The sequence below is a fragment of the Monodelphis domestica genome, chromosome 5, assembly GCF_027887165.1.
Source record: "Monodelphis domestica isolate mMonDom1 chromosome 5, mMonDom1.pri, whole genome shotgun sequence".
NCBI classification, from domain to species: domain Eukaryota; kingdom Metazoa; phylum Chordata; class Mammalia; order Didelphimorphia; family Didelphidae; genus Monodelphis; species Monodelphis domestica.
The window spans coordinates 262457422-262472509 of NC_077231.1; the positions used below are offsets into that span (position 1 = coordinate 262457422).

Below are 15088 nucleotides of genomic sequence, written 5' to 3' on the forward strand. Positions count from 1 at the left end.
CCCCTCTTCCTGGTCACTCCCACTCTGACATGCAGGCATAGAGGCCGAGACAGACACCGGAACCCAGTGGGCGGGGGTGGGGGGAGGGGGCGGGGATGACCTACATGTGGGGGCGGGTGGGAGGGGGTAAGAAGAAGGAGGGAAAATAGACTTGTGGATCTCATTTCTGTTTTTATAACTCTTCCTTAAACTGTTGCCCCCTCCTCATTCCCTCTCCGCCTCCAAAACAGTGCAAGTCAACTCCTAGTTGGATATAGGCTTCTTGGGAAAGGATCTCGCCAACTTTCCAGTAGAGAGATCATAAAATGCACCTTACACTGAATTTGCTACTTCTTTATTATGCTAAATGGTCTCGGGCACTAAAGGCGGATTTGAGAGTCTGCCTGTCCCGTGGCACTCGGCGGTGGTGCGGCGCTCGGAGCCTCAATGGGCACCATGGGTGTCCTGAGGTTGGAGGGTTTGGGTCAGTAAGACACAGGCTTTCCAGAAGTCGTATTTGGAAAACTGCTTTTATAATCACTTATCCAAAAAAAAGGGGGGGGGGATTTGGAAGGAAAAGAAGCAGGCAACTTAGAAAGAAGGTTGAATACCTGTCACTCAATCTGCCCACACGCTGGTCCTTACAGTGCCAAGCAATATTTACTGACCAGTAATGCCTTCCAGCCGGAGCGAATCTCCCAGCCAGACTGTGCAAGTAGAAGAGAGAGCCCCGGGAACCAGTTACACCAGGGCAGTTCTCTCCTTCCCCCAAAGAGGGAGAGAGCCCCTGAAATGATACTTTCGTTCTGCTTTTCCTGCAGCACTTTTTTTTTTTCCGGGACCGAGGCACTAGAATGAATGGATTATGAGTAAATAAAAAGAAACTGTCAGTCTCTTTGAAGGTTGTGTTTAAAGGGACTTGCCAAGTCAGGACAGGAGAGTGACAAGATAGAGACCCTGGTGTTTTACATGCGAAGCCCGGCTCTTCCGCTTGATCTGCACCATACTAAAGGATGTGTTGAAGCATTGAATCACCTCCCCCCCCCCATACGGGGGGGGCGCCAAAAGAAAAGGTGCCACCTCACAATGATTGTAGTGTTTTGACTTCGGAGTGCCGCATTGCTACAGTCAATTGAAATGAAGGTCTACGCACCCACGGAAAATGGGACAACACTTCCATAACTTATAATTAAGTTGGGAGTCCGAACAACATTTGACTTTCTAATGAGTGTAATGAGATTACATGCCTGATAGAAGCATTTGTGCAAAAGCTACTTTCTGTGTTTAATGAGGGCCTAATACCCAGGACAAAATCGAATTATTTTCTTTCCTCTCATTTTCCCTCTTCTCTTTTCTTTCCTCTTCTTTCTCCTTCTGTCTCTCTCCCTCCTTCTTCCTTCCCTTCCTTCCTTCCCTACCTCTCTCTGCCTGTGTCTCAACTTCAGTCTCTCTCCCTTCTCTCCACCTTTTTGTCTGTCTCTATCTCTGTCTCTTGTATCTTCTTGTTTTTGGCTCTTCAACAGTCTCTCCCATTCAATCTCTCATTTCTACCTTTTTTGGTCTGTCTCTAGCTCTCTATTTGTCACTCTCTATGTCTGCCTCTGTGTCTCTGTCTCTCTCCCCTTCTTCCTCCCTCCCTTTAAAATTCAACTTTACTTGTAAAACATTACCAATCTTTCAGAAAAAATAAAATATACTGAAAAAGGGAAAGATTGGTGGGATAAGCGATAAAAAAAGAATTTAAGGAAGAAGGAAGGATCAGAAATATTTGTGTGTCTGGACAGCCTCTCTCTGTATGAGGATGACTAGAGGGGATTTCTCTTTTAATTACTGTTGGATGAAGTCCATAGCATCCTCGGGAGCATAGGGAAAAACTAAATGTGTCTGTAAGTAGGTTAAACCGATTAGCATCCTGGTGACATATTGCTCTCCTTTTGTCTGTTCTAGAAGAAAGTGAGTATTTGGGAGAAATTATGAATTATACCTTGGCTGGCCAGGCATCATTTCTCCTCTGCTCATCTGGTCAGCTCTGAAACACTAGAGCCCAGGGCTTGGAGCCTAGGGTACCACGGGAAAATCAGCACCTGCAGTGCTGGCCAGCAGCAGTGGCAGTAGCAACAAGAAATTCCAGGTCCACCACATGCTCCCCTCTTCCCCCTCTGCAACCACTCCTCCCTCCCTTCCCCACCCTTAAACTCAAGCCTGGGCCAGGCTGACCATTCTACCTTATCTACTCTATTTCCAGCTCATTTTCTAGGCTTTGCATTTGTCCCTGTGGGTATGGGGCAGTCTCTAGGACCAGGACCTATGGCCTTGAACCCTAGAATCCTTAAAAGCAGATTGAAGGTGAGTTGACAGGACTATGGAGAGAGCTCCTGCCTCATTCACTTAGGCCAGAGTTGAGGGAGGCAAGCAGGCCTTCAGGGCTGCCTGTGGGCAGCAGCTTCCTCTTGACCTCAATTCTAGCCATAAATCCTTCCCTTTCCATCCCTCCCTACCCCCAATCTGGGCAGCAGTTTGCCAGTTTTTAACCCCTCTTAATCTTTTTTCTCTCCAATGTCTAAAGGATCTTTTTTGATCCCTCAGGTGTTTCCCAAATTACTAACCTGAAAAAAAAAAAGAAAATATTCTATTGGAGTAAAGATGAATTAAATGCAGGAAGGAAACTAATTACAAAAATGGAATTTGGTTTGTTCTAACTTTCACTTCTTCCCACACAAAACACACATATTTTCTCATATTCCTGTTTCTGGCCCCCTGATCTATTTCCTAAGTTATTTTGCATTTTGCTGAGAACTGTGGTCAGCCTTCTGAACTGTCAGTTTGCATTCTTTGCTGAGGTTATCCTTTGTATCTTGTGTTTAAGCCAGCCTCTCCTCCAGGATGTTGCTGTCCATCTCCACCTCTACCCCTCCAACTGACCCAGAGCATCTGTGAATGCTTGTGCATTTGGTGGTCTCCATTTGAAGTAACTCACAAAAACTTTGGAAATTTGTTATGGTTTTGGGACTTGATATAGGATGTAAACTCTCTGAAAATGAACAAAAGTAACTATTGTTAAGATTTTAAAAGGAGACTGAGAAAAATAAATGTCTTTTGGAAGCACACTGGTGGTAACCTGAGAAGAACTATGGAAAGAGTCTCTATTTCATTCATTCAGGAAGGAGATGTGGGAGGTCAAGACCTATTTGGGAAACATTCCACACCTCAAGTAGTATAACAGATTTATAGGTGATTCCATTATAACCCTCACCATTCTGTTAGTATGAGTGAGATGTGCAAAGTGATTTGTCAAGAAGGACATAGCCAATAAATGCCTGAAGGAGGATTTGAAGACCTGACTGACTCCAGGTCTAGTGCACCTCTGCCCAGGAAGGGGCTGAAGTTGAGACAAGTCATGCCACTGGCCCAAGGTCACAGAGTAAGTAGCTGAGTCAGAATTTGAATCTAGGTTCTCTGATTTTACTCCAGTACTCTTGCTAGTACATGAGGACACATTTTCTAGTCCTGGATCACAGGACTAGCTATTTAGTACAGCTCTAGTATAGGACAATTCATATCACCTTATATATCAGGAAAATAAGGCCCAGGAGAAGTAATGGAAGTAATTTGCCCCAACACCTGTCCTACTTACCTCCCAGAGTTTTGGTGTGATCATAAGTGAAAACACTGTAAATAGTTAAGGTGCTTGTGAAAGTAAGGTTAGTTGTAACTTCTCTCTTTTTCCATTCCTTCCTTAAAGTATATACCAGATAGGATATAAATGCATACATACATTTGTACTCATATTTTTTTCTCCCTCTGACTTGGTTTAACTTCCCAAATTGGATTGATCCTTCTTTCAGTAGTCTTCTTGGCCCTCAAATCCTCCTTTCCTTAAGCAAATGATGTAGGTGAAGGGAAAATGTCAATCACATTTATTAACAAGACAATAAACCATATCTGGGAATAAATTATCTTTTGTTCTGGTAAGAGTTCTTTCAGTCTTGTAGCTTTCTGGCAAAGGTGCTGTTAAGATCTTATGCTATTGCATATTTTTAAAGATCAGGATAAATTATATAAATTACACATTAAAAAAGATATTCTACTTCATTAGCTGTTCTGAGTAATAAATAGATAAATAACAAACTGTTGATTGCCATTAGGGAATGTGATTCTTAAATTAAATTTACAATAGAAATATTTACACCTGCAGTGTGCCCAGAGGCACCATCAGTGGGAGGCTAGTGTCCTTAGGACACAAAATCAAAGGGCGGTTCGTTCTCTATGTTGTTGAGGGAGGATTTGTTGTTTAGTTTCCTGGGGTCTTCTGGAGTCCACACTTTTGCTGTTCGGATAATATTTTGCTCTTTGAGTTGCTTTTCATCTGTCCATGAGAGAGAGTGCCCTGCCAGGGGCGGAAGTCCATAATCTGGGTCGCTGGGAGATGGGGATCCTAAGCAGATAAGGGGAAAAAAGAAAAGGGATTGTAAATATAAAGTCAAATACTCAGTGTTTCTTTCTTGTTCATTCTGATTCCCCACCTCGGCTGCTCCCGAGGAGCAGGTGTCTTAATGGTTCCTCAGAGAGGACCCTCATCCTTGTCTCCTTCCCTCTTCTCTGCTCTATCCTTTCTTGGGAGAGTCCTTTTCTCTAAATTCGCCTCTCCCTTGTCCAAGAATAGTCTGCCCAGTCTCAATGCCTATAGAGGCCTCTTAGTGCACACCCTCTTTTAGCTAAGGTCAGGGGAGAAGAAAGTTTTTTCTAGTTATTGAATGGAGGGGAGGGATGAGGGCGGGGGCAAAAGCACTGGTGAGAAAGCTGGCTTTCTGCGCTCTAGGGTTGTACTTGTCTCCTCAAGCCTGTGTGTGTGTGTGTGTGTCTATGTGTGTGTGTGTATGTGAGTGTGTATGTGTGTGTCTGTATAAGAGCTCGCTCGTGGGCTGGCTGGTTTGGGCGGACGAGTAGGTAACGCGTTGATGGTGTTTATGTGAGTTAAATGTCTGAGTACCCGCCTAGCTTAGGTTTTTCTCGAACCTGGGTCCCCGCCCTTTCCAGGCTGAGGGGGCCACTTACGGGTGCCCCGGTGGCAGATGATGACCTTCTTGGCCTGGCTCCCGAGACCGTCCCCTCCCAGGACTCCGCCAGCTCCGGCTCTGACGCAGCCTCCGCCGCCTCCTCCTCGAAGGGGCAGGTCAGACTGGACGAGCTCGCTCAGGAAGTTGATGTAGCCGATGGCGAGGCGCAGCGTGTCCACCTTGGAAAGCCGCTTCTCGTAGGGCAACGTGGGGATGTGTGAGCGCAGCCCCTCGAAAGCGTCGTTGATGGATTGCATCCGCCGTCGCTCCCGCACGTTGGCCGCCTGCCGCAACTGCTGCAGCTCCGCTTCGGAGCGCACTCGTCTCCGCCTCCGCGCCGCTGCCGCCGCGGCCGCCGCCGCGGCCGCGCTGCTCAGTCCCCGTAGCCGCCCCCCGGGGGACAGCACGGAGGCGTTCCCGGAGCACGGATAGGCTAGGCAGAGCTCAGGAGACACCGAACCGGGGGAGTCCGGGAAGCCACCGCCACCACCTGGGGGCGCCCTGGTCTCGCTGCAGAAGCCGCTTCCGTCGTTTTCCTCCTCGGAGACTCCCGGCGGCGCCGCTGGAGGGTGCAGGGCAGACTGGACTGGAGGCAGGAGCAGTCGTGCCCCATCGCGGTAGTAGTACTCATGCAGCTGGTGGCTGAGAAAGTCCACCTCCGCCTGCTCGTCGGGCAGTAACTCGTCGCCATCCTCCAGAGGGTCCCGCGAGGACTGGTCTGTAAAGAAATCCTCTTCATCGAAGTAGGGAGAAGGGAAGGCGTCCAGCCCCCCCGGGAAGTGCTCTAGCAACACTGAGTCCATGCTTGCAGTCTGGGGGCTTAAGATTTGTCTTGCAGTACCCCACCACGCCTGCCTCCTTACTTAACAAAACTTGCCCACTTCTCGCCTCCCTACCTCCTCTGAGATTTGGTGCACTTCAAGGTAGGACAGCCTTCTCTACTCCCACCCCCCCGCCCCGCCCCCAGCCCCGGGAGCTGCAGCAGACGTTCAGGTTACTGGGCTGCAAAGCAGTGCGCTCTGGAGGGCTGTCAGGGACTTGCTACATCTGAGGACCGGCACGCGAGGATTCTTATACCTACATCCACAGGCGCGTGCCATGGACCAGTCATGCCAGCCAATCAGAGTTCGAGGGATGCGTGCAGGGGGTAGGGGGAGTGGATGGGGGAGGCACCGACAGATTTGGAAAGAGTGGGGTGGGTGGGTAGGAAAGAGATGGAACCTAGGGAGCAAACGTGACAGCTTTCTAGTCCCCTCCCCTCCCCTCCTTAGAGAACCTAGGGCTAAAGGAGGGGGCGGAGTCCAAAAGGGTGGGAGGGTAGGCAAGGGCGGGGATCACAAAGTCTTTCTTTTCTCAAAGCTACGAGTTTTTGCACCTGCGCGCACAGCCCCACAGGAGCACCTGTGGCTTGCTTGGGGATTCTTGATCAGGAGCAGAGAAGGGCAGGTCTCCTTCCCCCAGTAAAGAACACAGATTCGCGATCCCCTATCCCACGACATCTCCACGAAAAACTTCTCTGCACATCGTAGAGAGCCGGAGGAGCGAGCACAAGATGCTCCATGAATAGAAGAATGGGCAGCACCCAGGGCCGCTTCCTTTCCCCCTTCCTTCCCCCCCTCCCGCCCTCTTTCTCTCCCTCTCCCCTCTCCCCCTCTCCTCTCTCCCCTCTGACACACACATTCAAAGTCTCCCCTCCCGCGCCCCAAACTGCTCCCCGGGATCCTAACTCCCTAGAATCACTTTTTAAAAGCGTAAAAGGGTTAGACAAATTCCACTAATGAGTTCGAAAATTCACCCACCCACCCACACACACACACAAATCCCCTTCAGTGCTCCAGGGTGACCTTTCTGAGCTCCTAACGGAAGATGGGGGAAGACGGGGAAATGGGATGGTTCTGTTCTCGTTTTCTCTGTATGTCTAGTTGTCTGGGACAAAACTCAGCTGCCAAGACACGGGAAAAGCGGCGGCGGGGACGGGGGGGGAGAGAGAGACAGAGAGAGACAGAGACAGAGAGACAGAGAGACAGAGAGAGAGACAGAGAAACAGAGAGACAGAGAGAGAGAATGTAAGTATTTCTCTGTTAGGATCTTACAAACAGAACACGTTTCTTTTGAGAAAAATAGGGACTCAAGAGTTCGAAGCAATAAAACTTTGATAAAAGGGGGGGGTCATTTGAAGCTCTTGGCCTTGTGCTTACTTAGGGCAAGTAAGAAAGTAAAAAGGAGAAAGTAAAACAAAGTCTGGCTGATTCACCTTTCTGGTTTTACTAGCCTCCTGTGTTACCTCGATGTTAAAAAACCAACCGCACTCTTTGTGCCGAGAGCTCCAGAGTGGCCATTCTACCACGATTTCGGTGGGCTAGTCTTTTTTTCAGTTCTCTAGTGCAGTAAAGGAACCCTTTATAGTTCAGGACAATTGTTTGATTGTCTCTTCATCAAAAACACTGTTGGAAATAAGATTTGAGGCTCCCCTCAGGCACATTTATGAACTTCAGCCGGCAGGCACGTGTTCATTGAAAGAGGCAAAGGACACAGTATAAAACTGAGGAGGCGATGCTTTCTTTTTTCAGACATTTGCCCTTCCTGATGTTTCTGGGAATACACAGGCTTCCTCTAGAAAATCAAAGTCCACTAATCTGAATTATAGCTTGAAAACATTGGTTGGTTGTTAGAAATTCCATTGATTTTGGGGGGGGGGGGGGTAAATAGCTAAAGCTAGCAAACTTCATTTCTTCAAATATACATGGGAAAAGAGATGCCAATTTACCTCAAATTTGGGATTACAATATAGAGTAAATCTATAAAGACATTCAACTCATTTTGACCCCATGCTGCACTTTTTTTCCTTTCTTTTTTGGCTATGTTTAGAAGTTAGGTCATGATAAAGTTCATCCAGACAGTCAACAAACATATTAAAAGCCTCTTAATGTGCTAAGCACTAGGAATAAAAAGCCAAAAAAGAAAGTTATCCTTCAAAGATTTTCTCTTCTATTAGAGCCTAGGTTGTAGAACTGAGAAATCAAATGGGACCTGTGTGCTAGAACTAGATATCAGGGGCAGTGCTAAGGGTTCTAGTTATCAAGGAAAGAAAAGAGGGTGCTAGCATTAAAAATAATCAAGGGGGGAACTAGGTGGCTCAGTGGATAGAGAACCAGGTCTGGAGATGGAAGGGAATTTCTTGGATTCAAATCTGGTCCCTAATACTTCCTAGCTGTATGACCCTGGGTAAGTCACTCAACCCCAATAAACATTCTAAGATAGAAGGTAAGGGTTAAAAAGAAAAGTAATCAAGGACTAGGTCTTCAAGAACAAGGTGCAGAATCAGGCCCACCAAAGATAGTTTAGTGGGGCAGAGGACAGTCCTCTGTAATGTAGTGACCTCCAGTGACCCATAGAAAATCCCCTTTTATTGGAGGGGAATCCTTTCTCCTTTTTTTTTTTAGACACATAAAGAACTGATCACATCTTACTTAAATCCTGCTTGTGTGTCCCTGAACATCCAAAGACCAACATCAACGATCAGGGTCTCTAGATGCTTTGGTATTCCCCAGAGCTACCTCCTCCTCTCAGCATTTGCCTGGTAGGAGGGCTTTTCAGACCCTGATCTTCCTTGTGACTTGAAGCAGTGAGTGTCCTGCCTCTTTTCCCCTCCCTCCAATCTCACTTCCTTAGTGCCTCAGAACGATTTCCTCAGTCCCACCCCTGTTAGGAAGACTCAAAGGTAAGGGGTCCAAGAAAGTCCAGTGACTGAGAGGTTTCTATTAGGAGAGTCAATTTGTACACATCATGCAAATATAACTCACACCCAAACAAGTAAACAATAATTTGGGGTCAATTTTTGATTCTACAGGAGAAGCTGGAAAGTGAGTTGTCTTTTCCCCTTACTCCCCAGGAGAAAAAAGAAATGGGCTTTTCCTTAGTGCCCTATCCCCAAAACCTCAAACACCTCACACAAGCTGACCTCAACAATACCCAGCTGCACCAGGTTACTCCAAGAAAGATGACCAGGTTCTTGTCCAAGATTCTGTGGCTCGCTCCTATTAGGTTGCCCTTATCAGCATTTTGTGAAATATTTTGAAGTCTACTTGTTTACTAGAGTTTCTGATATTAAGATTCACCAGGTACATTTCCACTCTTTGGTTTAAGCCAGTGACTATTAAATCCAAGAGGATTTCTTTCCATATGTCACAATCATAAATTTTGCAACTGGTAACTTTGGGGGGGGGTAGTAATTTCAAGGAGAGACAATGGAAGCAATGAAGATAGATGGCCTTTTCTTTCCCCTATGAGTTTGATTGTGAAAGGGAGGAGAGATCTGATATCTTGATGGAGTTCTAGGATCAAGGAACTTTTTTTTTTGCTTTTGTTTTCTTAGCTTTTACAAAAAGATATTTATTGTGAACATATAGCAGGGGCAGAAGATCAAACATTTCCTCCACTGGAGGAGAAACATTGGACTGGATACCCCTTTCACTGTACTCCCAGGCCTGACTCCCAAACCACTTCTATGTCATGGGGCTAAAAAGCCACTGAAATGAATGGACCACATCAAAAAGTCTTTTTTCTTCTTCTTGGCATCATTTTCCTCATGTGTAAAATGAAGAGATTAGACTAGATAATCTCGAAGTTTCTTTTGAACTCTATATCTGTGATAGTTCCTAAAGACTCTTTCACCTATAAGAGCTACATATGTTCAAGGTTGATTGTTTATTTCAAAGCAAAATGTGAGTTTATTTTGGGCAAGCTTCCTTTGGTCTATCTGGGTACTTCATGTTTGTCATCTTCCTAAGGTGTATTAAGATGCACTTTAAAAAAAAACAACTCTTACCTTTTGTCTTAGAATCAATATTGTGTATTGGTTCTAAAGCATAAGAGTGGTAAAGGCTAGGCAATGGGCTAAAAAGACTTGCACAGGGTCACACAGCTAGGAAGTGTCTGAGGCTGATTTGAACCCAGGACCTTTTGAATCTAGGCCTGACTCTCAGAATTCACTGGGCTACTTAGCTGTCCAAGATGCACTTTCAAAGAAGGAAAAGAGCCCCCAAATGTGTGGCATAATAACATTTTGAGGCCTCTTCCCTGATGACCATTATATATGCTTTCAAAATCTTAAAAAAGAAAATAAAAGGTAAGAGTTGGCCCTGTTCAGAAAAGATAAATATAAAAGGAAAATTTTAGCACCTTCTCCACAATATTGAATGATTTCCAGTTTCCCTGAACACTCTTGTCTTCTTTCCATCTCCAAACTGTTAAATATTAATCTTTGTTAAAGAAAGACTTATGCTGTTATAATTCTTCAAGTACTCATGCTCTGGCATTCCAAGGCTTATTTGATAAAGAGCAAAAGCTTCCAGAGTTTGTCCTTCAATCTTGTTATTAGGAAAGGTATTTGAACTCCTATAATGTCAACACAATAACTTATGAATATCAGAGGAAACCCTATGGCACATTGGGCAGCCTTGTAAAGTCTTAATAGGCAAACACAGGGGGAGAAGGTGTGAATAGGTTATGATCTGTATAAGCTGGAGTACTAGCCACATAACTTCTTCCCTAGATCTACCAGTTTTCTAAATGCCTCATGCCAAAATTCATCCAGTTATTCACATTCATAACTTCAATGATGTGCTGTATTTTCTCCCTCCTCTCATATCCTATTAGTTGCTAAATCTTGTTTATTCTACTACTTTTTCCCAGATTATTTTAAGTCTCCAGGCTCTCTCTCTCTCCAACTCTTTATCCATATAGCCACCAAAATAATCTTTCTAGAACACTAGCCTGTGTTACTCCTCTGATCAACAATCCTTAGTGGCATTCAATTCCTTGTACAATAAAATATAAATTCTTTACCTTGACATTCAAAACACTTCACAGTTTGGTTTCAGTCTACCAGTCCAGTTGTTAATATTGTTTTTCTTTGTCCATTCTAAATTCTGAACCTAATTCCCAAACTTAGTATTTATTTTCCAACTGGTTGTTTTCCTGGACTTCATCATCTTTAGAAACTCATAATTCTGCAGGAAGAAATCAACTTAGAAACTCACACCTACTCCTCAGATCTGTGTATATATTAAATCTGAGTTGTCCACAGGCACTTGTTGATATTGGACTGATGCTCAGGAGAGATAGGTGGATCTGGTAGAAGCTGATTTGATCATCAAGAGAAGGTATAGAGAGCTAGAGAAGAGAGACAAGAAATGAGAGAGACCTACAGTTGGAGAGAAGGATAGGAATGAAGATGAAGCAACAGAGAATTAGGAGTGGTTAGTCAGTTAAGAAGAGACCCAGGAGAGAGTACTATTAAAAAAAACGTCAAGAAAGTGACCCTGGGCAAGTCACTTAACTGTGGTTGCCTTAAAAAAAGACAAGTAAGGAAATTTTATCTAGAATGAAGGAAGAGTCAAAAGTGTCCGAAGTTAAAGAAAGATGATAAAACTTCAAATAATTTTGCAACTGGTAACCTTGGGGGGGGGGGTAGTAATTTCAAGGAGAGACAATGGAAGCAATGAAGATAGATGGCCTTTTCTTTCCCCTATGAGTTTGATTGTGAAAGGGAGGAGAGATCTGATATCTTGATGGAGTTCTAGGATCAAGGAACTTTTTTTTGCTTTTGTTTTCTTAGCTTTTACAAAAAGATATTTATTGTGAACATATAGCAGGGGCAGAAGATCAAATATTTCCTCCATCACTTGGGAACACACTGTCTCCTTTATATGATACCTTGGCCACTGGAGAGAGTGGGCTCAAATTTACCACACTTTCTGCATAACATTTGCCTTACCAGGTTCATTTCCAAATGTAACATAATTGCTGGCCATCATCACTCAACTACTCATGAGATGAGTCCTGATCTCATGGTCATTTCAAAGGCCTTGATGCTGGGTTGTCAGGTCACACACCTCACCCAAACCTCTGGTAGTTTCCCATTCTGACCTTCTAAAAATCACAAAATCATATCCATCTTCAATATTCCTTCACCTGAAAATGGGATAGAACAAATGGAAAGAAGCAAATAACAGAAATCCATAATCATCAGTTTCATGCTGGTCTCAGATAGGTAGAGCCCTAATCCTCTCCTGGGAAGAAATATTTTTTTAAGGATTGGGGAGACTTAATCATGCAAAGTGTTTACACATACATATATGTATGTATTATACATATGTTAGACATACACACATATAAATGAATTCTCATTTGATTTTCAATACAATACTGAGACTGGAGCTGTCATGATCTCTATTTTATAGATACTGAGGAAATTGAGACTGAGAATGGTAAAATGGCTTAACCAGGATCAAACTAGTAAGGGATCTGGGGCAGGATTTGGACTCATCTTCCTGACAGCAAGTCCAGTACTCTATCCTCTATCCTTCAAGTCATTCAGGTTTATTGTTATATATGTGGGGGTTTTTTCTTGCAGGGGGGGATTTTTTTATTTTTGGACACATGACAAGATTTTACATCATATGGTGAAAATTTACATGCATGATGAGTGTTTAAAAAATTCAACTAAAAAAGTCTCTGAGACAAAAACAAACAAGAATTGGTTTCTTCTGACTCACAAATCCTAACATATTTTACATCGAGGGAGATTTTTAAAAAGCCAAACAAAACAATTTAAATGCACATTTTCTCTCTCCACTACACATGGTGGATTCCTATACTGAGATTACAATTAATCATATATATATGTGTGTACATATATATGTATATATATAGTTAGGTTCATATATATATATATATAGGTTATATGTTATAGGTTTATTAAAAGAGAGTTATAAGGAGAGATGGAAGGAAAGGAGGTGTTAGTTAAACCAAGAGGTGTTAAACTTTTAATACTTTATTTTCTTCATTTATAAAAGGAGCTAATTGGATTAAAAAAGGTTCTAAGGTCCTGTTCACCTCTAGATTGGTTATCCAATGATCCTATGAACATATAACTCCATTTGAAAGGGTGATACATTATCATTAGTGATTAGGACTTTTTCTTGATAGGGCTTCTGGAGATGTATAAGATTTAGGTACCCAAATAGAGATCTGGCTATTGCCTCATCCACTTTCCTATCCACATATTTTGGGGCGAAGTGCAGCAAAAAAATCAGAAAGCTTGACTGTCCTCTTCTTTAGCAATGACTCCAGCCTTAGTACTATTCCTCTAACCCAGGTGCTAGTGAAAGATACTTTCCATCACTTGTGCATGATATATTCCTCCATACATTTGTACAGATAACAATTTCTCTTTAATTACTTCCTTAATTTTCTATTACCAGTCCCTTCCTCTGGGATACTTATTAAGTCTCTTCTTACCTTTTTTAAATGTGTGGAGTAGGGAAAGACAATTTATTATCTTTTAGTTAATGGACATATATTTTAATATATTACAAATAATTGCTTTAAAAATTCTTTTTGAATCACCCAACTATTGAAATATGGTGATGGGACCTTTGGAAATATTTTCTTTTTGGCTAAGTGACTTCCTTTCTCCAAAGGATTATTTTGAACCTTAAGTATTTATGTCTTCAACTAAGTCTTGGATTAATGAACTTTGATCAGTAGTTCTGGCAATATATTTAGTTGGAGGAATATATTCTGTGTTGGGGAAAGAGGGTTGGGACAAATTTGTAAATGCCAATGGAGTCAGTTCTAGTCAAAACTGAAACATGTGAAATTTGTTTTCAGTGCCCTTTCACCTTCCATTTATTTAACCTTTTTCTTGTTTTACCTTCATCACACCCCACAATAGATATGGAGATGTGTGAGAGAGTACCTTGTGTCTCTGCAATCACACAATGTATATAAATGTCTCCTCTATTTATATAGTGTGGAATCAATGCTCATTTCAGCTACCCATCACAGTTCATTAGCTCCAGATAGTTTAAAGGTTCCAAAATTATCCTTGTCCAACCTATCTCCAGTAAAATTTTAATTCTCTAAGTCATTTATCTTAGTTGTTGGTAGATAAATTAAGCACTATACTAATTCCCCCTAAAGTATGAATGCCTTTTCACTTACTATATTACCCTTCCCAGTATTTGCAGTTTAAACTAGGGCACTTTGAATCATAATTCAAGAGATTGAATTTATTACTTTTTCTTGGCATTATAGTAAGTAGCATAGAGTACATACATTTTGATTATCTTTCATAGTGAAGTTTCAAGCATTATGGCAGTGGAAAGTTATTTTCCTTGTGTTTTTGATATCCTGCCATGAAGATGACTACCTTATTTTGATTATGTTAGCTCTGGAAGGTAGACTTGTGGATTTTGTGTACATATTGTTTCCTGTTCTTCACTTTAGCTACCTTAGATAGCAACCAAGCTATTCTGGGTTCACAGCTCCGCCTAGGGGCCACAATGGAACTGTTTGACCTATTTCTCCCCTACTACCTCTTGTCTAACTTTGCTCACAATTGGCTCCTCTCTTTATTTATTTTGTCTTTGTCTTTCACTGCTAAAGTTTTTTTTTAATCCCTATCTTCTGTCTTAGAGTCAGAACTGGGTTTTAGTTCCAAGGCAGAAGAGCAGTAAGGGGGTTTAAGTGGGGGTTAAGTGACTTGTTCAGGGTCAAACAGCTAGGAAGTGGCTGAGGTCATATTTGAACCTAGGACCTTTTGAATCTAGGTCTGACTCAACCTACCAAGTCACCCAACAGCCCCCTAAAGTTCAGTTAATTCTACTTCCAATTGCTTTTTTTCTTCTCACATTCATCCTCTGACTTACTTCTTTCCATTATGTTTTCAACTCTGATTCAAATGTTTTAAGAAAATCTGACCATTTTTGTAAGTTAATATATAGAAGCACTGCTAATAATACATCTCTAACAAAGAAAATGGAAAACACTCAATCCAGGTGAAATGATATATACAAATAGCCAAGATAATCTAGATCTAAAGTGTCAGAAGAACCCTTTTAAAAATCTTCTCACTTCCTTATCTTTCTTTAATTATACCTGATCCTCCTCCACAATAGCACACAGGGATCCATAGAGAAGCTAGAGAGAAGCCATTCTGAATCTAAGATTCCTTATCTATGTAGTGAATTAGACTATATCTATAT

At 42.7% G+C, this 15088-nt stretch overlaps 1 protein-coding gene across 1 annotated transcript; it reads right to left on the reverse strand.

Moving 5' to 3' along the window:
• Nucleotides 1-3920: 3920 nt before the first annotated feature.
• On the reverse strand, nucleotides 3921-5941 carry PTF1A (pancreas associated transcription factor 1a). Its single transcript, XM_001367673.3, has 2 exons — nucleotides 5035-5941; nucleotides 3921-4414 (listed from the first exon to the last, which is right to left on the reverse strand). Exons 1-2 carry the CDS (start codon nucleotides 5837-5839, stop codon nucleotides 4212-4214), a joined length of 1008 nt encoding a protein of 335 aa, XP_001367710.1. The 5' UTR covers nucleotides 5840-5941; the 3' UTR covers nucleotides 3921-4211.
• Between the last annotated feature and the right edge of the window lie 9147 nt (nucleotides 5942-15088).